General features: G+C 38.5%; 1 protein-coding gene across 1 annotated transcript in view; it reads right to left on the bottom strand.

Moving 5' to 3' along the window:
- Positions 1 to 24,980, bottom strand: part of LOC126248088 (uncharacterized) — a 237,304-nt gene that overhangs the window by 41,436 nt on the left and 170,888 nt on the right. The window contains exons 7-8 of the mRNA XM_049948752.1: positions 24,431 to 24,541; positions 5,764 to 5,913 (exon numbers count right to left, since the gene is read on the bottom strand). Coding sequence (XP_049804709.1) covers positions 5,764 to 5,913; positions 24,431 to 24,541 — 261 coding nt within the window. The remainder of the gene's footprint in view (positions 1 to 5,763; positions 5,914 to 24,430; positions 24,542 to 24,980) is intronic.

The raw sequence follows: 24,980 nt of genomic DNA, 5'->3' as shown, positions 1-24,980 counted from the left end.
TAATGTCTACAGCCACACACTGCAAAATCACTGTGAAGTACATGGTAGAGGGTATTTCCCACTGCACCAGTTATTAGGGCTTTTTCCCCATTCCATTCACATATGGAGTGCAGGAGGAATGATTGCTTAAATGCCTGATCTTTTCTTCATGATCCCTACTGGAACAACATGCAGGAGGTTGTAGTATAATCCAAGATTCACAACAAGTTGGTTATTGAAACTTACTAGAAAGGCTTCCATGGGATAGTTTGTGTCTGTCTTCCAGAGTTTTCCAGTTTAGATTCTTCAACAAATGCACTCCCATGGGTCAAACAAATCTGTGACCATTTGCACTGTTCTTTCCAGTAAGTCCTATTCAGCATGAACCCCACAAACTTGAGCAACATTCGAAGGTGGGTTGCACGAGTGCTTTGGATGCAATTTCCTTTGCAGACTGATTGCTTTTCTCTAGTAGTCTCCCACTGAACCAACATCTGCCACCTGCTCTTCCTACGACTGAGCCTATGTGATTGTTCCATTTCTTATCTCTACAAATTGTCACACCCGTATATTTGAATGAACTGACCAATTACAACTGTGACTTAGTGATATTGTATACTGATGCTCAATCTGAATGGCCTTTTGTTATTAGTAACTGATATATTAGTCAGAGAAAACTACATCTGTTTTCAATCTGTGAAGTGTAAAATTTTACGTTTTTGAATATTTAAAGCCAGTTGCCAAATCTTTGCACCACCCTGAAATCTTATCAGGATCCAACTGAATATTACTGCTGCTTTTCTCAGACAGTACTTCATTATATATAGCTGTTATCACCTGTGAAACAGGTTTTAGGTTAGATGGCCTTGGGCAAGTACAGAAAGGGCAACAGCCTCAACGGGTGCGGGGCAAAGTCAGGACATGCGGGGACCAAGCAGCAATCGGTATTGTAATTGTCAACTGTCGAAGCTGCGTTGGTAAAGTACCGGAACTTCAAGCACTGATAGAAAGCACCGAAGCTGAAATCGTTATAGGTACAGAAAGCTGGCTGAAGCCAGAGATAAATTCTGCCATAATTTTTACAAAGTTACAGATGGTATTTAGAAAGGATAGATTGCATGCAACCGGTGGTGGCATGTTTGTTGCTGTTAGTAGTAGTTTATCCTGTAGTGAAGTAGAAGTGGATAGTTCCTGTGAATTATTATGGGTGGAGGTTACACTCAACAACCGAGATAGGTTAATAATTGGCTCCTTTTACCGACCTCCCGACTCAGCAGCATTAGTGGCAAAACAACTGAGAGAAAATTTGGAATACATTTCACATAAATTTTCTCAGCATGTTATAGTCTTAGGTGGAGATTTCAATTTACCAGATATAGACTGGGACACTCAGATGTTTAGGACGGGTGGTAGGTACAGAGCATCGAGTGACATTATACAAAGTGCACTATCCGAAAATTACCTCGAGCAATTAAACAGGGAACCGACTCGTGGAGATAACATCTTGGACCTACTGATAACAAACAGACCTGAACTTTTCGACTCTTGTATGTGCCGAATAGGGAATCAGTGATCATAAGGCAGTTGCAGCATCCCTGAATATGGAAGTTAATAGGAATATAAAAAAAGGGAGGAAGGTTTATCTGTTTAGCAAGAGTAATAGAAGGCAGATTTCAGACTACCTAACAGATCAAAACGAAAATTTCTGTTCCGACACTGACAATGTTGAGTGTTTCTGGAAAAAGTTCAAGGCAATCGTAAAATGCGTTTTAGACAGGTACGTGACGAGTAAAACTGTGAGGGACGGGAAAAACCCACCGTGGTACAACAACAAAGTTAGGAAACTACTGCGAAAGCAAAGAGAGCTTCACTCCAAGTTTAAACGCAGCCAAAACCTCTCAGACAAACAGAAGCTAAACGATGTCAAAGTTGGCGTAAGGAGGGCTATGCGTGAAGCGTTCAGTGAATTCGAAAGTAAAATTCTATGTACCGACTTGACAGAAAATCCTAGGAAGTTCTGGTCTTACGTTAAATCAGTAAGTGGCTCGAAACAGCATATCCAGACACTCCGGGATGATGATGGCATTGAAACAGAGGATGACATGCGTAAATCTGAAATACTAAACACCTTTTTCCAAAGCTGTTTCACAGAGATAGACTGCACTGCAGTTCCTTCTCTAAATCCTCGCACAAACGAAAAAATGGCTGACATCGAAATAAGTGTCCAAGGAATAGAAAAGCAACTGGAATCACTCAGCAGAGGAAAGTCCACTGGACCTGACAGGATACCAATTCGATTCTACACAGAGTACTTGCCCCCCTTCTATCAGCCGTGTACCACAAGTCTCTAGAGGAACGGAGGGTTCCAAATGATTGGAAAAGAGCACAGGTAGTCCCAGTCTTCAAGAAGGGTCGTCTAGCAGATGCGCAAAACTATAGACCTATATCTCTGACGTCGATCTGTTGTAGAATTTTAGAACATGTTTTTTGCTCGCGTATCATGTCGTTTTTGGAAACCCAGAATCTACTATGTAGGAATCAACATGGATTCCGGAAACAGCGATCGTCTGAGACCCAACTCGCTTTATTTGTTCATGAGACCCAGAAAATATTAGATACAGCCTCCCAGGTAGATGCTATTTTTCTTGACTTCCGGAAGGCGTTCGATACAGTTCCGCACTGTCGCCTGGTAAACAAAGTAAGAGCCTACGGAATATCAGACCAGCTGTGTGGCTGGATTGAAGAGTTTTTAGCAAACAGAACACAGCATGTTGTTATCAATGGAGAGACGTCTACAGACGTTAAGGTAACCTCTGGCGTGCCACAGGGGAGTGTTATGGGACCATTGCTTTTCACAATATATATAAATGACCTAGTAGGTAGTGTCGGAAGTTCCATGCGGCTTTTTGCGGATGATGCTGTAATATACAGAGAAGTTGCAGCATTAGAAAATTGTAGCGAAATGTAGGAAGATCTGCAGCGGATAGGCACTTGGTGCAGGGAGTGGCAACTGTCCCTTAACATAGACAAATGTAATGTATTGCGAATACATAGAAAGAAGGATCCTTTATTGTATGATTATATGATAGCGGAACAAACACTGGTAGCAGTTACTTCCGTAAAATATCTGGGAGTATGCCTACGGAACGATTTGAAGTGGAATGATCATATAAAATTAAATGTTGGTAAGGCGGGTACCAGGTTGAGATTCATTGGGAGAGTGCTTAGAAAATGTAGTCCATCAACAAAGGAGGTGGCTTACAAAACACTCGTTCGACCTATACTTGAGTATTGCTCATCAGTGTGGGATCCGTACCAGATCGGGTTGACGGAGGAGATAGAGAAGATCCAAAGAAGAGCGGCGCGTTTCGTCACAGGGGTATTTGGTAACCGTGATAGCGTTACGGAGATGTTTAATAAACTCAAGTGGCAGACTCTGCAAGAGAGGCGCTCTGCATCGCGGTGTAGCTTGCTCGCCAGGTTTCGAGAGGGTGCGTTTCTGGATGAGGTATCGAATATATTGCTTCCCCCTACTTATACCTCCCGAGGAGATCACGAATGTAAAATTAGATAGATTAGAGCGCGCACGGAGGCTTTCAGACAGTCGTTCTTCCCGCGAACCATACGCGACTGGAACAGGAAACGGAGGTAATGACAGTGGCACGTAAAGTGCCCTCCGCCACACACCGTTGGGTGGCTTGCGGAGTATAAATGTAGATGTAGATGAAAGGTCTTAGGTTACTATTAATATTGTCTCCGAGCTTACTTTTAATATTGTCTGCAAGGTCATTAATGTAAAACATGAACTGAAAGTGTCACAACACACGTCCCTGGGACACACCTGAAGTTATTCTATATCGGTCAAGGACTCTGCATCCAAAATGCGAGGGCTATTCAGAAAGTAGGGAAAGTTTCCATCTGATGCCTCTAGGCGCGTGCCGATCGCGTATATTTTGGTATGTGCATGCTCAGCAGCTCAGTAGGCATCCATCCGTGACAGCGGGAAAGTCCCTGCGCAACTGGTTTTTTCGATATTTGAATTTGAAATGTGCACTGCAATCAAAAATACTGCCAGTTGTGAGGTGCAATATGTGATATGGTTTTTGTTGGCAAAAAACCTAAAACACACAGAAATTTATCATAAACTATGCGAAGTGTACGGAAAAAACATAATGAGTGAATGTACCGTATGGAAATGAGGCATTCGGTTTGAAATTGGCTGAATCAACGTTCATGAAGAAGAAAAGAGTGGATGCCCGAGCATTGTGACTGTCAATCTTGTCGCTAAAGTTGATGAAACGATTCGTGAAAACCATCGCTTCACAATAACAGAGCTGTTGCTTTCTTTTCCACAAGTTTCATGGACTTTGTTGTTTGAAATTGTCACTCGAAAGCTACGCTACCACAAATTTTGTGCATGATGGGTGCGCAATATGCTTACAGAACACCATAAAGAACAGCAAATGGGGGCAATGTTGACATTTCTGGAGGCCTACAACAAACATGGTGATTCATTAGTGGATCGAGTCTTAACAGGTGACGAGAGTTGGGTGAAACACGTCAACTGCAAGACAAAATTACAGCCCCCCCCCCCCCCAAAAAAAACAAACACCGAGAAGATGTTTGAAAACCTCCTCAACAAGGAAGTTGATGGTGACAGTGCTTTGAGATAGGCAAGGTGTGATTCTTAATGATTTTCTCGAATGTGGAGCAACCATAAATTCTGCCTGGTACTGTCAAACTTTGCACAGCCTCAGAACAGCAATTCGAAACAAATGCCGAGAAAGCTGACGTCCAAAATTTTGTTTTTACATGACAAAGCCCAACCTCACACAGCAAACCGCACTAAAGAACTCCTTAATTCATTCAAAAGGGAAATTTTCCCTCATTTGCCCTACAGCCCCAATCTTGAACCAAGCAACTTCCATTTGTTTTTCAAGATGAAGAACTGGCTTGCAACGCAGTGTTTTGATGACAACGCCGAACTCCTGGTGGTCGTGACACACTGGCTGAAGTCTCAGGTGGCAGAATTTTACGACGAAGGTCTTTCAAAGCTTGTCCACGGCTACGATAAGTGCCTCAATGTATCTGGTGACTATGTGGAAAGTAGTATGTCAATCGCTCTTTCAGATGTATATAATAACATATATATGTTGTACTTAATTTTTTCTTAATGTCAAAATCCCCACTTTCTGAATAGCCCTCGTATCATGCTGGCTGCATCCTCCCCACCAATTAACCAATCAAGCCACAAATTTCACTTAATAACCCAAATGACTGTACTATCGTTTATAAGCATATGTGAGATAACGAGTCAAATGCTTTTCAAAAGTGAAGAAATACTGTATCTGCTTGACTGCTTTGATATACGGTTTACAGGATGTCATATGAGAAAAGCACGTGTTTGGTTTCATGTGATCAATGTTTTCGGAATCCATGCTGGTTCGCATATAGAAGGTCATTCTGTTCGGGATATCTCATTACATTTGACTCCACAATATATTCTAGGATCATACAACAAATGGATGTCAAGGATATTGGAGAGTAGTTAATATCTCTGATAGTGTGAGAATGGAAGATAGAAGACGGTCTATTAGGAAGTACTGAAAAGCTGGAATTACAGAAGCCACCCAAGAAAGGTTGTTGACAGAACATACATGCAATATGAATCTATATAAAAAATACTAAAAAATAATTCATACATATGTGTAAGTCATTTAATAAACTACACAGGTATTTTCCCCCTTTTATGAGAAGGAATTCAAACTGACAGGATATACTTACTTATGGTACTCTGTACCGCCTTCTCCATTGAAATGTGTGTAATCTTTTACAGGTTTGCGGCAAATGTAGCACATTAGAGCCCCACAGGTGCATGTCATCTTATTGCAACCATCAATCTTGATAAATTTTTTTTCACATCGCCAACATGTTCTGTAAATGAATATTTTTACTGTGTATTATATTTTGACTTCTTGGAACTCAAATTTTTTTCTGCCATAGTACTAGAATTTTTTTCACGACATGTTCTTGTCAACAATGACACTTACACTATGTGATCAAAAGTATCTGGACACCCCCAGACACATACGTTTTTCATATTAGGTTCTTTATGCTGTCACCTACTGCCAGGTACTCCATATCAGTCACCTCAGTAGTCATCAGATATCGTGAGAGAGCAGAATGGGGCGCCCTGTGGAAGTCATGGACTTCGAACGTGGTCAGGTGACTGGGTGTCACTTGTGTCATATGTCCGTACGCGAGACTTCCGCACTCCTAAACATTCTTATGTCCTCTGTTTCTGATGTGATAGTGAAGTGGAAAGTAGAAGGTGTACAGGACAACCTCGTCTGTTGACTGACAGACACTGCCGACAGTTGAAGAGGGTCGTAATGCGTAATAGGCAGACATCTATCCAGACCATCACACAGGAATTCCAAACTGCATCAGTATCCACTGCAAGTACTATGACAGTTAGGGGGGAGGTGAGAAAACTTGGATTTCATGGTCGAGCAGCTGCTCATAAGCCACACATTACGCCAGTAAATGGCAAACGGCGCCTAACTTGGTGTAAAGAGCGTAAACATTGGACAACTGAACAGTGGAAAAACGCTGTATGGAGTGACGAATCATGGTACACAATGTGGCGATCCAATGGCAGGGCGTGGGTATGGTGAATGCCCAGTGAATGTCATCTGCCAGCATCTGTAGTGCCAACATTAAAATTTGGAGGCGGTGCTGTTATGGTGTGGTCGTTTTTTTCATGGAGGGGGCTTGCTCCCCTTCTTGTTTTGCGTGGCACTATCATAGCACAGGCCTACATTGATGTTTTAAGCACCTTCTTGTTTCCCAGTGTTGAAGAGCAATTCAGGGATGGTGATTGCATCTTTCAACATGATCGAGCACCTGTTCATAATGCACAGCCTATGCAGAGTGGTTACACAACAATAACATTCCTGTAATGGACTGGCCTGCACAGAGTCCTGACCCGAGTCCTATAGAACATCTTTGGGATGTTTCGAAATGTCGACTTCATGCCAGGCCTCACTGACTGACATTGATACCTCTCATCAGTGCAGCACTCCGTGAAGAATGGGCTGCCATTCCCCAAGAAACCTTCCAGCACCTGACTGAATGTATGCCTGCGAGAGTGGAAGCTGTTGTCAAGGCTAAGGCTGGGCCAACACCATATTGAATCCCAGCAATTACCGATGGAGGGCACCACGAACTTGTAAGTTATTTTCAGCCAGGTGTCTGGATATGTTTGATCACACAGTGTATGTGCAGAACATGGCACAGTATTAAATGCAAACAAATATAAAAAATATCAATCAGCAAAAAATGCATACATAAAAAAAATTACAAACTGTGCTGAAATGGAATTTAACAAGCAGGTCATATATCTAAAAAGCAATGAACAGTGATGTCAGGTTACAATATTAGAAATGTGGGTAGACTAAAACAAGTTGCAAGCAATGACGATAAGATTAAAGACGGTAGCACATCAAATCAGCTTTGGGCTGACTTTACCAGATATAGTGTGTTGATGGACTAAGTACACTGTACTCAACAAAGGGATAAAATCTGAAATCTAGATTGTACAGAATAAAAATACTGTAATACACAATCACATGGTGGTGTATTCTTCCAAAAAATACTGTGTGACTGAGGCTCAGCACCATCGAAAACTTTTTAATGGTCTACTGTTTTCACGGAGGTTTAGTGTGCTTTGCTAGGAAACACTTGCAGGTAAGTGTTTTTTACTAGGACACACTTGTAGAATTACTGTTCTGTACAGTGTAGTCAAAAATACAGCATAGCTTGTAAATAATATACCATTTTGGAGTCTTAATTTTACAAGTTGTATATTTAAAAAATTTGTAATCTGAAGCACTCCCCGATAGTTTAATCAAAAATCAGACATCAACCCCAGACCACTATCATGGACTTCAATGGAAATTTTGCAGAGCCAGTGTGGAGTCTGAATGACCAAAAAATTTAGGTCTTACCTTCTTGACAGGCATGCAGTGCTGTCCTGTCGACTCATTTTCACCAAGGGAGCCATGAGACCTACTAAAGAAAATGTTTTAATAATTGCCTCCTGTGTGGATTTAAATATCTGTGAAGGTCAACAAGTCTCCCTCATTGTTTTTCAACAATTAAAAATCAATAACATCTGGTAAATCAATATTTTTCTTGAAAATGGTGGGTCAAAATGGGAATTACATCCAGCAGCACTTCGTGCATCCAACTTCACTGTCTTCCAGCTTGGACACACTGTAATCATCTGACCACATGTTTTGATTTATAGCTGTATATTTAGTACAATACAAAAATTATTTTTCTTTTCACCTTAACTTACCTGTAATTGCTAAAAGTCTGACCAGAAATGAAAGAAAAGAAAAAAATTTCACTTTTAAAAAGCAATTTCTTCATTAGTTGATCTGCCAAAGAAACTTATGTCCCATATATTCTTTTTTTTTCCTTTCAAAAAGCAGATTGTTCGAAAGCATGTCTGTTTTCACTAAAAACAGAATGTTTTCAGAAAAACCGAGTCACTATTTCTGTGCTTGGGACAAAGTACGTTAAAATCGGACCAAACTCATGATCAATAGAACATTAATGAAACCACAATAAAAACTTTCACAGAACTGCCTGCAATAAAAGCCAAAAGGATTTATGGCCCTTTTGCACAGACAAAATAAAAGTGTTTACATATTTGGGTAAACGTTCAGTTACCTGTCAACTAAAATGTGTTTTGTTATATTTAGAGGAAAATTTTTCAGTAACTTGGTACAGCATTTCCATTTGTATATATCGAAGTGGACACAAAGAACCAAACTGCAGTCAACAGAATTCATCATAAGCTGGACATTACAATAAAATTCTTATTTGTGGTTGGGTGTTTAGAGCACCTGTTTGCAACAAGGAGGCTCAGTAAAAATAAGCTGTTTAATGTCAGTGGCTGTCACTTATTCTCCACAGTACCATTTTTAGCACTGAAGACTATAGCTCTACAGTATAAGCACATATCCTCAGTTAATACTTGTGGATTCTCCGAGCAGATTAAAGAGACAAAGAATTCTATTGTACAATGGTACAAGTGAAGATAAGCACTTTTAACAGATCTATGTAAGCAATACCCACTTTCTCAAAGTGATTATTTGTATACAATGGCCTGTGTTATTTGATCTCTCAGCCTTTCTCAGCTTGACTGATTAATGGTGTGCGCCTGGGTATTTTTCATAAAATGGAAACAACTCGGCAGAACATCTGAAAGCACACCATTAATCTGTGCCATTAATTAAGCCCACTAAGTTTAAATTTAATCTTTAATGCCCACTACTGATTGTTAATTAACGCTCAATTTTACAGCTAATTTATTATAAGTACTGAAGAAACACAAAGGCATTTTGTAGCACAAGACACAAAGCAAGGAAGTTTTGGGTGACATGTAACCATGATGTGGAGGCTTCTAGAAAGCTCTTGCTGAACAAGTTCTGATAGGATGAAGGCTCACTATAGAAAATGTGAGGAAATATGCTGTTTGGATGAATTGACTCTATCAGAAGAGGCAGTGCTAGGGTAACCAAGAAAATATTGTGTTGTGTATAAAATGTATTTTAAAGCATGTTACCATAATAAACATGGTTTCAGTATTTTAGCACTTTTGCAATGAGCATTTTGATAGATGATGAATTATAAGAGGCGTTCAAATAAAGAATAAATAACTAAAATTACATCACCAAATTAAGGACAATTTGAGCTTTTAAGCAGAAGTGACTGACCTTCTGTAGGGACAGAGCCGTTATACTGTCCTTCGCTGACCAGTTGTCACTCAGCTATCAATCTGCACTTGTTCAGATGTTTTAAGCATCTCTGTATCACTTTGCAGAATTTCTTGGTTTACACATTTCCTACACCACACATTTAGGTATGCCGTAATTATGTTACACCCATATCTAGTAACTTGCATCGTAACATCATGAAAACCAACTAGCCATGAACAATGTCATAGTCACAGGTAAGGAAATGGTAAATGTAGGTGGATATATGCTTTCAGCAAATGTAGAGGCACTATGGAGAGAGGAGGAGTTGCCATATATGTTAAAATCTGTCGCAGTGTGAAAAATCTGGCAACTAAAAAATTTTGCTTAGAGCAACATATACAGGGTGGTCCATCTGAGGTTTCGGATGAGATTATCTCGAAAACTATACATCGGGTAAAAGTAGTGGGTAAGAAACGTTCATAAGCTCAAAGGGGAAGATCAAATGATACTACAAGTGACCTCCAGCCCCCGCCCCCTTGGATGGGGCAACTTTTAAATCTCAAATGGAAACTCCCATTTTTTATTGCAGATTTGGATTCTCCATAAAAATGTAATCAAGTTTTGTCCGAAACATTTTTTTTTGAAACCATTGACAGATGGCACAGAAATCGAGAAAAATTAAAACTGGGGAAGAACTCCAATTTATTTAGAATGACCCAAGGAGGACACATCAAATCGATACAAAATGTGCACCAATTCTTTCATTACGCCAAATTAAGCTTTTTTTTTTTTTTTTGCAAAATGTATCCTACCCACCACAGTTTTTAATGGAGGGAGGTGGAATGGCATTAAAATGTCGTTAGGGAACTCTTCACAATTGCTTTACTCACCTGACTGTGGCACTACCGTGGCCAAACTGCGAACTATGGTTCAGTAAAAAGGTCGGTGCAATGTGATTAGATGTCAGTTCACTTTCAGATTGTGAACCGTAAACATCAAATGACAAAAGTAAATTATTCTTTAGTGAAACATGGCTCACTATCCTTCTACAGAGAATGTTGATATGATGTTAATTTTAGGTGAACGCCATAACAATTACGCTGCAGCTGCGTATCTGTATGCGGATTGTTTCCCAAACAGACGACATCCAAGCGAAAACATTATTCAAAATTCAGATGGTTTTAAAAAATGTTTCAGACAAAACTTGACTACTTTTTTACGGAGAATCCAAATCTGCAATAAAAAATGGGGGTTTGCATTTAAGATTTAAAAGTTGCCTCCCACCCCACCCAAGAGGGTGGGGGCTGGAGGTCACGTGTAGTATCATTTGATGTCCCCATTTTAGCTTACGAACTTTTCTTACCCACTATTTTTACCCAATATATAGTTTTCGAGATAAACTCATCCGAAACTTCAGATGGACCACCCTGTAGAAGCATGTGCGTGTGAGCTTGAACTAAATAATAGCACTTTTACGAGTATAATTGTAGCCATGTGTAAGTCCCCTTTGGGAAATTTTCAAGTATTTTTTTAAAAACTTGGATTCTTTGTTGTGCAAGCTGCCAGACAGAGGAAACAAATTATTGTTTGTGGACATTTCAATGTAGATTTTCTGAAAGAGTCTGATAGAAAGCTTGATCTTGAAGTATAACTTTGTTCTTTCAATTTGACATCAGTTATTGATTTTCCTACTCGGGTGGTACAGGAAAGCAGCACACAGATAGATAATGTTTTCAAAGACCAAAATAAATTTAATCAAATAAAAACTTTTCCTGTTAAGAATAGTCTGTCTGATCATAATGCATAGCTAGTTACAGTATATGATATAGCTCCATACAATAATGCAAAACAGTCCTCCAAAATAGTGCGTTCAATTAACGATTTAACAATTCAAAATTTTAGGGAAAGCTTGCAACAGTTAGACTGGGATGAGGTGAACAGGGAACATGATGCTAATTTAAAATTTAACCTATTTCATGGTACCTTTGCGAGTCTATTTGAAAACAGTGAAATATAATTGTAAGAAACCACATAAAAAGCCATGGCTTACTAAAGGGGTCAAAATATCTTGTAAACAGAAAAGGGAAATGTATCTTACAGCTAGGAGAAGTAATGATCCCGAAACAATGGAACATTATAAAAACTACTGCACTGTATTAAGAAAAGTTATTAAAAAGTTCAGACATATGTGCATCATGTCTGAGATTAGCACATCTGATAATAAAATTAAAACAATTTGGAATACTGTTAAAAGGGAAACAGGGCAACTGAGAGCACGGGAAGACTATTTCTATCAAACAATGAAAAGTTTCTTAACAAGAAGTCAAAAGTAGAAAACATTTTTAATAATCATTTTTTAAGTGCTGTAGAGAAAATAGTATCTAGTTACTCATTAGAAAATGCAAGGCAATATATTGAAAAGACAGTACCTATGCAATTTGATAAAACTGAAATTCAAATCACCTCTCCTAGTGAAACTAGGAAAATAATAAATTCATTCAAAAGTAAAAAATCACATGGAATTGATGGCATTTCCAATAGAGTACTAAAAGCTTTTTCCCAACAAATAAGTAGGATTCTCAGCCACATATGTAGTAGCTCACTGAAACAGGGTATTCTTCCAGGTAGACTGAAATCTGCTATTTTTAAACCATTGCATAAAAAAGGGGACAGGTCTGATGCTAACAACTACTGCCCAATCTACTTCGGACAGCTTCATCCAAAATTATTGAAAAAGTAATGTATTCAAGGTTAGCATTAAATATTTGTAAAAACGAAATACTAACAAAAAGTCAATTTGTTTTTCAGGAAGGCTTTCCAACAGAAAATGCTATATATGCTTTCACTGATCAAATATTAAATGCATTGAATAACCAAACATTACCCATTGAGATATTTTGTGGTCTCTCAAAGGCTTTTGATTGTATAAATACGAAATGTCGTATTCATGATCTATGGAATAAGGATTAATGTATGTATGTATAAATGTATGTATGTATGTACCCTGTACTTGTTAATTTGTACTGTTGCATCGCTCTAATACGTTCTGTGGCTACAGTGGTGTGTGTATGAGTGCATCAGATGGGGACCACAACAAAGGCGTCAATGTTGTGTGTGTTAGCTTCCTGGCATTGGTGTCTGGCATAATGTACATGAAGGATTGTCAACACGTTAATAGTAAAAAAATGTGAAGTAATTAAGTACTGGCAAACAATGTCAAAGTAATTTTAGGATAAAACACTGCCATCCCTTTTGCCTGATTTGACATCAGTTGGTTTGATGAGTTAAGATAATTACATGTGCTGAATCAGAACAAATGTTTGATAATGCACATGAAGCTGTTTTAATACTTGAGAAACAATATCTGAACCTACTGGAGCCAAAATATAGATTTTTTCGTACGTTTTCTTTCTGATTGAAGGTTTGAGGGACTTTGGCCATTCACTTATGTAATAAAATGGTACACTTTGTAATGCAGCAAGTTGTTATGAGTTGTCATCTTGCACTGAAGGCGTAGCTTGCCATTGAGCCGGGAGGAGAGGAGATTTTGGTTCTCAAGCTGTCACAGCTGACACTGGCTACAGGGCCGAGTGAGCCATATACTTGTCTAACGCTGCGTGCAATACGTTACACATACTCTCTAGGAATCTGAAGAAGTACTGTTATAATATTACTCGATTTTTTCATACTTAGTATACGAAATTCTATGGATAAAACAACCACGCTGTTAAATTTCAAATCGATAACTTCAATATCTTCTGGTAAACCTTCTGGGATGTAAGGTCGTGGTCCATGAAACTCTTCAGCTCCTAACGTTTCGTCCAGAGCTGCGCTGGACATCTTCAGATGGGTGTTTCTCCTCCGGTGAGTCTTGCCGACTGACGGGTCGGACGTCTGAGAGCGACTTATATATCGTAGAAAGTGGGCGTGACCAGAGTTACACGTGATATGCAGAGATAAAACTTAACTATCGATCGTAATCTTGTCACGGATAAAACTGTCTAGCAATTCTGTAGTGCTACTGTCCAAATATCACTAAGTTTCATGGTCTCTTCTTTCCGATTAAAATTATCCCTATGTTTATATATTTCAATTGCTTCTCTACAAAGCCGTTGGTAATAGTTCGTCGTCGTAAATAAAATTTTTGTTTCGGAAAACCTCACTTGATGATTTCCTGACTGAAAGGCGTGTTCTGCTACAGCCGATTTATCTGTTTTTCCTAATCGGCAGAGACCTCTGTGTTCTTTTAACTATGTATTTACGCTTCTTTTTGTTGTTCCAATATAAACTTTACCACATGTACACGGAATTTTATATACGCTCTGGCTGATAGAGGAGCGCGTTTATCTTTTACAGACCGGAGAACATGACAAATTTTCTTCGTTGGTCTAAAAACAGGTCTAATATAATGTTTACTTAAAATCTTTCCCATCTGATCCGTTACTTTCTTTATAAAGGGAGAGAGACTATTCTTCCATAGTTTTTCGGGCTTGTCCTTAGGCTTTTTGTTGTTTGGGTGCAGAATTCTGCTTACTACTTTCTTTGAGTAGCCATTTTTCTCAAAAGCGTGCTTCAGATGTTTTAATTCGACGTCTAGATACTCTGGCGTGCAAATCTGTCTGGCTCTGTTAATGAAACTTTTAATCACACCTCTCTTTTGTTGTGGATGGTGGTTAGAGTTTTTATGTAAGTATCTGTCTGTGTGCGTTATTTTTCTAAAAATCTGTTGTTTCAATCTTCCATCTGTCTGTCTCATAACTAAAACATCCAAAAACGGTATTTTGTTATCGTTTTCTCTCTCTATGGTAAACTGGATTCTTGGATTTATATTATTAAGGTAATCAAAAAATTCGTCTAAGGCTTCTCTACCATGTGGCCAGACCACAAATGTATCGTCTACATACCGATACCAGCGAGATGGTTTCTTATCTGCTTTTTCCAAGGCTGACTGTTCGAATTTCTCCATGTAGAAATTAGCTACTGCAGGACCCAATGGGTTACCCATTGCTACGCCATTAAGTTGCTCATAAAATTCATTATTCCACTGGAACTGACTGGAAGTAAGACAATGTCTGAAAAGAGCAGTCAGATCTTCTGGAAAAATATCTGTTATAAAATCCATAACTTCGTTAACTGGAATCATAGTAAATAAAGATACTACATCAAAACTTACTAAAATATCTTCAGGAGTCAGAATTAAACCTTCAATTTTCTCTATAAAATGACGTGAGTCCTTTATACATGAGTCAGTTTTTCCAATATATGGATATAAACGAGTTGCTTGATATCTTGCTATTTCATACGTAGGAGAATTGATAGCACTAACAATCGGTCTCAGAGGAAGGTCCCTCTTATGTACCTTGGGTAGGCCATAGAGACTAGGACACACAGCTTCAGTCTTCAATAAAGCTCTTTTTTCTTCTTTTTGAATAGAAGTGGCCGATTTTATCAGATTATTTGTTTTCCGTAGTACGCTGGCTGTAGGATCTTTAAGTTTTTTGTATTGTCCTGACGTTAAAAGATTCAAAATTTTGCTTTGATAATCTTCTGTATTTAAAACGACAGTAGCATTCCCTTTATCAGCAGGAACAATCACTATGTCTTCATCTGCATTTAAATCTCTTAGAGCCTTTCTTTCGCCATTGGTTAAATTACTTTCCAGAGGTTTACTGTGGCATAATACTCTAGTGGTTTCGATCCGGATTGCATTTGCAGTTTCTTTGGGGAGAGTACGTATACCTGCTTCTACATTTGCAATAATATCCTCAACAGGAACTTTCGGAGGTGTTAAAGCGTAGATTCCTCCTTTTGCAAGAACTGAAATTTCGTCTTGAGATAAAACTCTGTCTGACTTATTAATAACAGTTTCGGACATCACTGTATTATTTGTAGATTTTAAGTAAACATGATATTAGACCTGTTTTTAGACCAATGAAGAAAATTTGTCATGTTCTCCGGTCTGTAAAAGATAAATGCGCTCCTCTATCAGCCAGTGGTGTATATAAAATTCCGTGTACATGTGGTAAAGTTTATATTGGAACAACAAAAAGAAGCGTAAATACACGGTTAAAAGAACACAGAAGTCTTTGCCGATTAGGAAAAACAGATAAATCGGCTGTAGCAAAACATGCTTTTCAGTCAGGAAATCATCAAGTGAGGTTTTCCGAAACAAAAATTTTATCTACGACGACGAACTATTACCCACGGCTTTGTAGAGAAGCAATTGAAATATATAAACATAGGGATAATTTTAATCGGAAAGAAGAGACCATGAAACTTAGTGATATTTGGACAGTAGCACTACAGAATTGTTAGACAGTATTATCTGTGACGAGATTACGATCGATAGTTAAGTTTTATCTCTGACAAAGATTATCTCTGCATATCACGTGTAACTCTGGTCACGCCCACTTTCTACGATATGTAAGTCGCTCTCAGACGTCCGACCCGTCAGTCGGCAAGACTCACCGGAGGAGAAACACCCCTCTGAAGATGTCCAGCGCAGCTCTGGACGAAACGATAGGAGCTGAAGAGTTTCATGGACCACGACCTTACATCCCGGAAGGTTTACCAGAAGATATGTCATCCGGTCGTGAAAGCCTTCATACTAATAACTTCAATACTTTCAGAGAGATAAATTTTTACCTAAAACACATAATAACTGTTGTGGCATTGTGAAACTGAGTTAGGCAGTGTAATGCATTCATCTATAGTATCACTTGAAACTACAACCAAGAGGATAGGTCAATATAACCTAATTTTCTAGAATTTTCTGTAGTTTCATTACCACAGATTTCTGACAGTTAAAAGTAATGTGGAAAATTACAATATTTCATTTATTTTGGTTGTGTGAGAGTTCTGGGGGGGGGGGGAGAGAGAGAGGGAGAGAGAGAGAGAGAGAGAGAGAGAGAGAGAGAGAGAGAGCGAGCAAATGGGACATACATAAAGTGAGAATGTAATATTTTAGTAAAATGATTTTGTGAAAGGCAGCCAGAAGGGGTGCTGAGTATTAAATTTATTAGTATTTTAATCTGTGGAAAGGAATCTTATTTTGTTTTCATTAAATTTTATTTAGTTTTGAAGTTATGAGATTTCTAGTCTAAGTTACTTGTGGTAATCTGATTGGCTGACATTAGAAATACCACGAATATACAAGTGCTCAAGATGATCCAACTGGTTGCTTAACATACTAGCCAATAGGAATTCAGCATTTCCCATACATTTGAGTAGGGCGCTGTGCCTCAGCTCTACGAGTTGAGATAGTCTCACAGGAGCTGTCTTCTGGTGAACACCTATTATAAACTGCACTGATCAAATTTGTACCAAAATGAAGTCATTCGCACCTTTGATCAGTTCTCGTGTTGTTGACGAAAAGCAATGACAGAACTGAGTATTTTGTGAAAGTTTGGGCTTTGTGAGTGGTTTATTTTAGTTTTAGGAGATATTTGCTTGTGAACAGTTCATGTTGTACATAAACTCTGCGTGCTGTGTTTTGTGCAGATTATGAGACGTTATGGTGAGCAATTTTTTATAAGAAGCTTCCTGAACAACTGCATGTTTTAACTCGCATGTAGCTGTGGGTCAGTGACTGTTTAGAACATTCAGAATATCAGGTTCGATTAAAGATCATCTGCCTGCTTTCGGGTGTAAACTTTTAACAGAGACAGTCAGTAACATAGCATAATTCATGTTGAGATATTACATATGGACTTGATAGCCATTTTTCATATCTTAAAAACAATAAACTAACTTAAAGGAAGGTTTAGACTTTTTTCAAATGAATCATGCAGGAATCCTGTACACTCGATAGTTTAACTAACTTTCAGCTACTGCCCATGGACTGGAGTTTTGTGGCCTTTGTGTGGTAGGTATTTAGTCGAATTTTCACCAACATTGCTTTTGTTGTCTAAACCAGTATCTACCATCAGGGAGTCAAGGGACAGTCAACATGAAAACTCTACAGGCAGATGAACCAATTGTTTATGGGATAGTGAGAGCCATCCTTTTGATGTTATTTAATATATAGCTACCAGTTTCGGTGACTGAATACACCATCTTCAGTCCTCCACTGATGCTGATGGGGTAAACTCCAGTTGTATATAAGATCCCATCTGTGGCCAACATCTATGAACTGATTTCCATAGATTACTGTAACAGCAATGTTGTGTTTGCAACCATCAACTACCAAGTGGCTCATTTGTTAGTTGATGGTTGCAGACACAACATCACTGTTACAGTAGTCTACGGCAACCAGTTCACAGATGTAGGCCACTGATGGGATCATGTATATGATTGGAGTTTACTCCTCAGTGTCGATTGGGGCCTGAAGATGGTGTATTCAGTCACCAGAACTGATAGCTACATAATAAATAACATCAGAAGAACAGCTGCAGGTGTACCATTTTATTACATAAAATGAAGATTTGTTGGAATGAACATTGAGTCACTGTCATTTATTGTGAACATTATGGAACATGAATATGTTGCACAGAAGGAGAAGGCTTTGCCACATTTACAACTAATGTTGGATCACAACTGGGAGGGGTGGTCAAATATTTAATCACCACTTCTGTTTGTACATACATGTCTGCAGTATGGTAAACACTGAAATCCCCACACCACAGTACTGCACCACGACACTTGAGGAGGCAAAACAAAACGATGTAGCCTCTTGTGGACTATCACACAGTAACTTATTTTCTTCATTTGTAGGGGAACAGTGCTGCAATAATCCATGCTGGGTTGATGGAAGTGTACGGCAACAATGCACCATCATACGACAGAGTGGTTAGGTGGCACAGATGCTTCCAATGGAGACAAACTTCCAATGAAGACAAACAAGTGTAAATGACAAAAAATGAAATAGGAAATCATCTCCCTGCAAAGCACTGGTTATTCAAGAAACATGGAGGACCTAGTGTTTGAAGACCTGTGTGTCACAACCGAGGCAATAGTGTAAAAAGTGGAAGTCAGTCATGGCTCAGTACCCAACATCTTTGACAACAGAAATGTTGCAACCATGTTGAGTCATTCCAGATGACATCCTAAGCTACCTAACCATCATGGAGAAATCCAGGGTTACTGGGAAGCTTTAAAAAAAGCATCACTGGAAGCTTTCCAAGGGCATGTTTTTGCTCCAAATAAACTTTCTCAACTGATCTGAATGATGAATTATGTAGAGTATTTCTGCTGGGAAACTTTTCTGCATAGCAGCAGCATACTGGTCATTTTAATACTATATTTGTGTATCAGTGCAGTAGAGCTGTTGATGTGATTATATCACATATCTGAACAACACTAGGACGAGAACAAAGGACTTAGAAAAGCTGTGGTGCATGTGCAGGAAGGCTATGAGGCACAGACGTTGCTTTACCTCAGACTGGTGGTTAATGGAATGTATAACTAATTAGATATGAAACACATTAGAAGAAATTTTCATGCCACATTTCTCAAACTCAAGTGCACTGCAGGGCCAAAATTTGCATTTCTGGACGGGCATTCCCTCCTGAAAAATGACCACTTTGCCATCCAGTATAGCACACTAAGTGGTGGTGATATTTTTTATATACATGATGCATGTGTATGAGGGTAATTTTTTTAAAGTTCTCATAGCACAGCATAAATGCCAGACATGCAACAAGCAGGTTGTGTTCACAGAAAGTGATTGTGCATCTCCTGCACCACTCTATCTGTCACCACCGAGTTCAAGACCAGACTGTGTGGAGCTGCAGTCACATAAAAAGAGCCACCTCAACTGATTTTGCTACCGTGTGCAAATTGCAAAGCAGTATTTGTTTCAAAGGGAATAATGCAGCACACATTCATCGAAGAATGAGTAAAGTACATGGAGAAAATTTTATGAGTGATGTTGCTGTGTGTGAATGATGGCGAAAATTTAAAGCTGACCAAACTGAAGTGCATGATGAATGGCGTCAATGATGCAGGTCTTGCTACAGACAACCTTGTACAATGAGATGATGAAGGTATTGTGAAATTTCATGACTTTTCAGACAGTTTTGCTGTATGTCAATGCTTAAAAAAATTACGTATGAAGCAAGAATGGAAAGAGTTATCACGATTTAACGAATGACTGACAGTTAGATCATTAGAGATGAAGCAAAAGGTAGGAGTGAAAAACAAAAGACAAAACAACTTATACATATTGGCTGTGCAATTGTGTCAACAACTTATTTTTTGTCGCAAGATGCTTGTTGTTTGGGTGGTAATTGTCATACAAACATTTAAAACAAATTCTTAATTCACTATGGACAAAATAATGCAGATTAAGATTTAGGGACAACAATAATAACTGCAATAACATGGACCAAAATACAAGGTTAGGCACAAACTGAGACGCGGCAGAACGTGTAGCATGACACGGCATGGCAGCACACATTTCTGTAACTACTTTTTTTATTTCATTACTGTTCTATATTGGCAAGAACAATGCTCAGATTAATGACTGGTGAACCTTTAGCCACTGGGATTATATCTTCTGCCTCTACAATATCTTTAGATTGCAAGAAGGGACAGACAAGTCATCGTGAAGGTAGTGAAATAGTAAGGAATATTATAAAACCACATGATCAAGAAGCAAGGCAAGAAATTTTAAGCATACAGTGAAACTAGTTTCTCTATGCACTGCTTGTTATGCTGGTGTATCTGTACAAGATGCTACAAACATTTTAAAAGCATAATTTCCACAAGTATATTCCTTCTGTGCGCTTGGTTAAAGTATCCAGGATCACAAATACATAAGTTTCACTGTGATTTCTTGTATATGGATTTACTAACACGGGAACGGTCCAATCCAACATTTCAAAACCTACCCTGAAAATTTTCTCACATGAGGAATACACCGAAAGAAATTCTCAGTCAAAATTTTAACTGCTAAGGCGCACTGCAAGTATGTTTAAGTTACTCAAAAGCACCCTGTAGGTGTATTTTGCCCTAACAGCTGGCCAAAAGTCCAGTTTTCAAATGCAAGTAATTCCTGGAATGCGTAACTTCTTGTGATAGTCTGATGGGGCACTGCTGAATGTGTTAAAAGTGTGTTTTTACTTGCCCAAAGATCCAGGTATGTGTCGTCATTTATAATTATTTTCATTCATATTATTTACTACTTTTATTAGTAATCGTCCTTTTTGTCATAGCTCTGGGCGTTTCCCTGCATACTTGTTACTGCAGTGTTATAGAAATATCATTTCTCTACTGGAAATTTAGAACAGTACCTGCTGAATACTGCAGTTTGATTTTGTAGAGCTGTTTTATATTAATTAGTTGTTAGCTATAAAAAACATCATCTCTGAAATTAATTTTGAAAGCATTCAGTTTTTATCCTACGTCCTTCAAAAGCCAAAATTATGACAAGGAAAGTCCTCTAACATCTTATGAAGAGATTTTCTGAAAAGGAGTTTGTAAAAAGACTGGACTTTAAGGAAAATTGCATATTATCAGAGCCTAATTTCTGTGACAGGGGGTGGGAGTGGTGGTGGTGGGAGATTATATATATATATATATACATAAAAACAAATATGATGTGACTTACCAAATGAAAGTGCTGGCAGGTCGACAGACACACAAACATACACACAGAATTCAAGCTTTCGCAACAAACTGTTGCCTCATCAGGAAAGAGGGAAGGAGAGGGAAAGACGAAAGGATGTGAGTTTTAAGGGAGAGGGTAAGGAGTCATTCCAATCCCGGGAGCGGAAAGACTTACCTTAGGGGGGAAAAAGGACGGGTATACACTCGCGCACACACACACATATCCATCCACACATATACAGAACACAAGCAGACATATTTAAAGACAAAGAGTATATATATAGTTAGTAGACAGTTAAGAGCGTACTGCACAGCTACTAAGAAACAGTTCTGGAGCCACATTGTCAACATACACCAGTCAAATAATGTTCTGAGAATCTGGAAATGTTGAGGGTCCCAAAATGGTTAAAGATATCTAAATACAAGCAAGCACTAGATTGAAGTTGTAAAGACTTACAAGCAAAAAGTCGACTTTCACATATCCAAACCTTATCAACTTTCTCGAAGGAAAGACTAGGAAACAGCACACAATAATCTGAACAGCTAATAAGAAGGTCTATCCCTGTTGCAGTATCCTTCAAAGAGCTAAAAAGCCGTGCTAAACCATAACTGAATCCTCTCAGATGACTGCCACATGGACAGAGATTCAACTTCACATCTTGCTTAATCATAGATGCAAGCAATTAATATTGTATTTGGAAGGGGTTTTAAATGATTTTCCAAATGATGACATAAATGCATTGGGACTTATCTATAAATGAGGCTGTGATAGTTCACAGAAAATTCAGTTCAAACAAAAATTTTAAAAGAACTGTGATTGTGATGTGAACATATTTCAGTCATTCTTAGTGCCCCTCTACTTTTAATTGCACAAGTAAAGACCTAATTGTTTGGAAAAATCCTAAACCATCATCTTCTCACTAGTGCAGACCTGTTGCGGCCTGGCACTCTTTCCCTAAAGCATTTTTTTTTCCTTTCGGTTTTTGGTGTTATCTGCATGGTGCAATCAGGCCGCTAACAACAATATGGCTTTAGTTAGCTTGTTTGTCAACCTTTATAATGCACATGAGAAGGACGAAATCTCCTTGGTTGGAATGGGTATTCAGTTACAACAGGCTGGTAATTTTCAAGGAATTGGCAGGAGTGATCTACTGAAGTAGCAAGTTATTACATTTGGTCATTTGTTTATTGAAGTGTCAGATCAAAACCCCTTAACAGAAAGTCAAATGCCTTCAATAACCCATAGGAAGGACTTTTATCAGAAATGAGTGCCATTCATTCTGCTAATTATTAGCCACTTGGCCTAAATCACAAATAAACAACACTTTGAAGTAACTCACTATTAGTCAAGAGCCTCTTGCCATATAGTACAAGAGACAAGTACCAAACAGTAGCTTGTTCCTAATATTCACTGAACTTCCTCTACCTTGATTCTTTGAGACATTGATAGGCAGTCACTATTCAATGCTATTCCAATGAACACTGAAAACTGCTACTTAGCTTGCAGTTGCAGTTCGACCACCAGATTCTATCATCGTCATAGCTGAAGTGTCCACAGCTCCATCAGGTGCTGCTACAAAGCATCACTGCACTTCGGCTGCTAGGATTTTTCGCCAAATCTCCTCTCTGCTACCACTGTTGCTATTCCTGATATCTCTCTTGTTTAATGTGCCCCTCTTTGAGCTTTTACTTCATTCTACACTGATTCTTGGTGCACACAGCCTTTTGTGATATCTGTTGGGAATACTCTCTTGATAGCTTTCTTCGATATTTGATCATCTTAATGTTTGACAGTCACTCAAATTTATGCTCGAGTTTCCTCCATTACATGCATTGGAAAGTTCCCTATCATTCCGCTGATCTTGTCCCTCGGCCCTGCTGGTGAGGTGTTAAGTGTACTGCATGCCGGCTTGATTGGATAGCCTCGAAGAAGCAAATAGTGTTCAGCTGCTTTGAGACGCATTATATGCCCCTGATATCCAGTTTAATTTCCCCTCATCACACACACGGGCTGTCTCGCATACGAAACCCAGCTCACTTCTTATGTTATGATCTGATATGTAATTAAAATTATTAACATTTTCTAGGATCATCACAGAACAATAAGAATAAGATGTATTCATGAAACAGCTGAAAAAAATTGGTATAGCACCAGGCGAAAAATTACACGAAACAAAAATTGCAAGAACAGAGTGTGTGAAACACACACTGCTGATGACTATGATATATACATAGGTCTGCAACGCAGCAACAGGGCCAGCATCGACAATGAGATGCTACGTTTGCAAGGCTACCTCAAAGGACTTCAATGACTTGTCAAAACCCAACGTAACAAATGCAAGAGCTATTCAGTTTGGCCCATCCGTATGGAATGCCGAATTAGATTTTCCAAATTTTTGTTGCATTTGTCCTATAAAATAATATTCAAGACGTGGCGAATTTATTCAAAAGAGAAAAAGGTACTTGCTCAACAGAGAAAAAAAAGTCACACAAAAAAAGTTTAGAAATCGATTGTGATTAATTGTCTATGTTCCCAAGCAAGGCTATAGAAATAGTAATGATGGAAATATCAGTAGAAGATTTCTTGCAGACCTTGAAAACATCAGCAAAAATAATAGGTGTAGAGCTGCAACACATACAGATTCAGGGCTATTCTAGAAGCTATTTCCAATGGATGTAAGACAGGCATAGACGACTTTTCTGCTTGTACTGTTGAAACAGTAAGACTGTTTATTGATTTTTATCCATGGCACCCTATGTCTCCCACTGAATGCAAGACTTTGCTGCATGGTTTAACTGTCATTGAACATGCCCTCTTGCCCATATGTAGTTTACCAGAATAAGCAGCCGAGGCCCACAGTAAGTACTTTCATCTGTACAGACAAACGATTGCCAGGAAATTCTTAGAAGAAGAAGGCAATGTGGACATAATAAACAGGCTACTACTGACATCATGTCCATTAATAATAGGTATTAGACCAAAACCAAAGGAAATCAGAAAAAAATTCCTTAAAAGAAACATTACAATTACTGTTCTCAATGAAGGACTGATTAGGCAGGTTCCTCAAGCTAAAAAAGGTGACGACGAGAGAAGAAGAATACACAAAATTAACTCTGAATGTTAACAGCCATACCTTATTAATGCCTGTGTCATCCTGTCTTCAATGTAAGTTCTTATCTTCACTTCTTCAGGCTTCTCAACTTCTTCACATCGCAGAGGTATGTGACTGAGCTCTTTACATTTCCTGTAAATATGAAACATGCTGCCTTACTATTGCTTATATCACCAAAAAGTTATTACAATATCCATGAGTAGCTATGTCAAGTACTGTGACACAAATCCAGTTAAGATTAGAACCTCTACTTCTTTTTTGGGAGACATTTAGCAAAATCAAATTGTATTTTTTATGCTGTTAATCAATGAAGAATTTCTGGATGTGACAGATAATGTACTGTCAAGGACCTTCCAAAATATGATGTACCTGAATCATAATTTGACATTTAAAATAAACACTTCCAATGTATTATGAGATGTATTTATGTTCTTTACCAAATGAGGAGGTGCAGGCTTCAAATTGCTCACAATATTTTCATTAGTATCAAAACCATTGAAGTAGATTGTGACAAAATGTTTAAAGTTAGTGGAATTCAAAACATTCCTTGGGCGTAAAACTTCTTCTTTAT

Source organism: Schistocerca nitens, chromosome 1, assembly GCF_023898315.1.
Source record: "Schistocerca nitens isolate TAMUIC-IGC-003100 chromosome 1, iqSchNite1.1, whole genome shotgun sequence".
NCBI classification, from domain to species: domain Eukaryota; kingdom Metazoa; phylum Arthropoda; class Insecta; order Orthoptera; family Acrididae; genus Schistocerca; species Schistocerca nitens.
The sequence above is the reverse complement of the archived record's forward strand: the minus strand, read 5'-3'. Positions and strand labels throughout refer to the sequence as shown.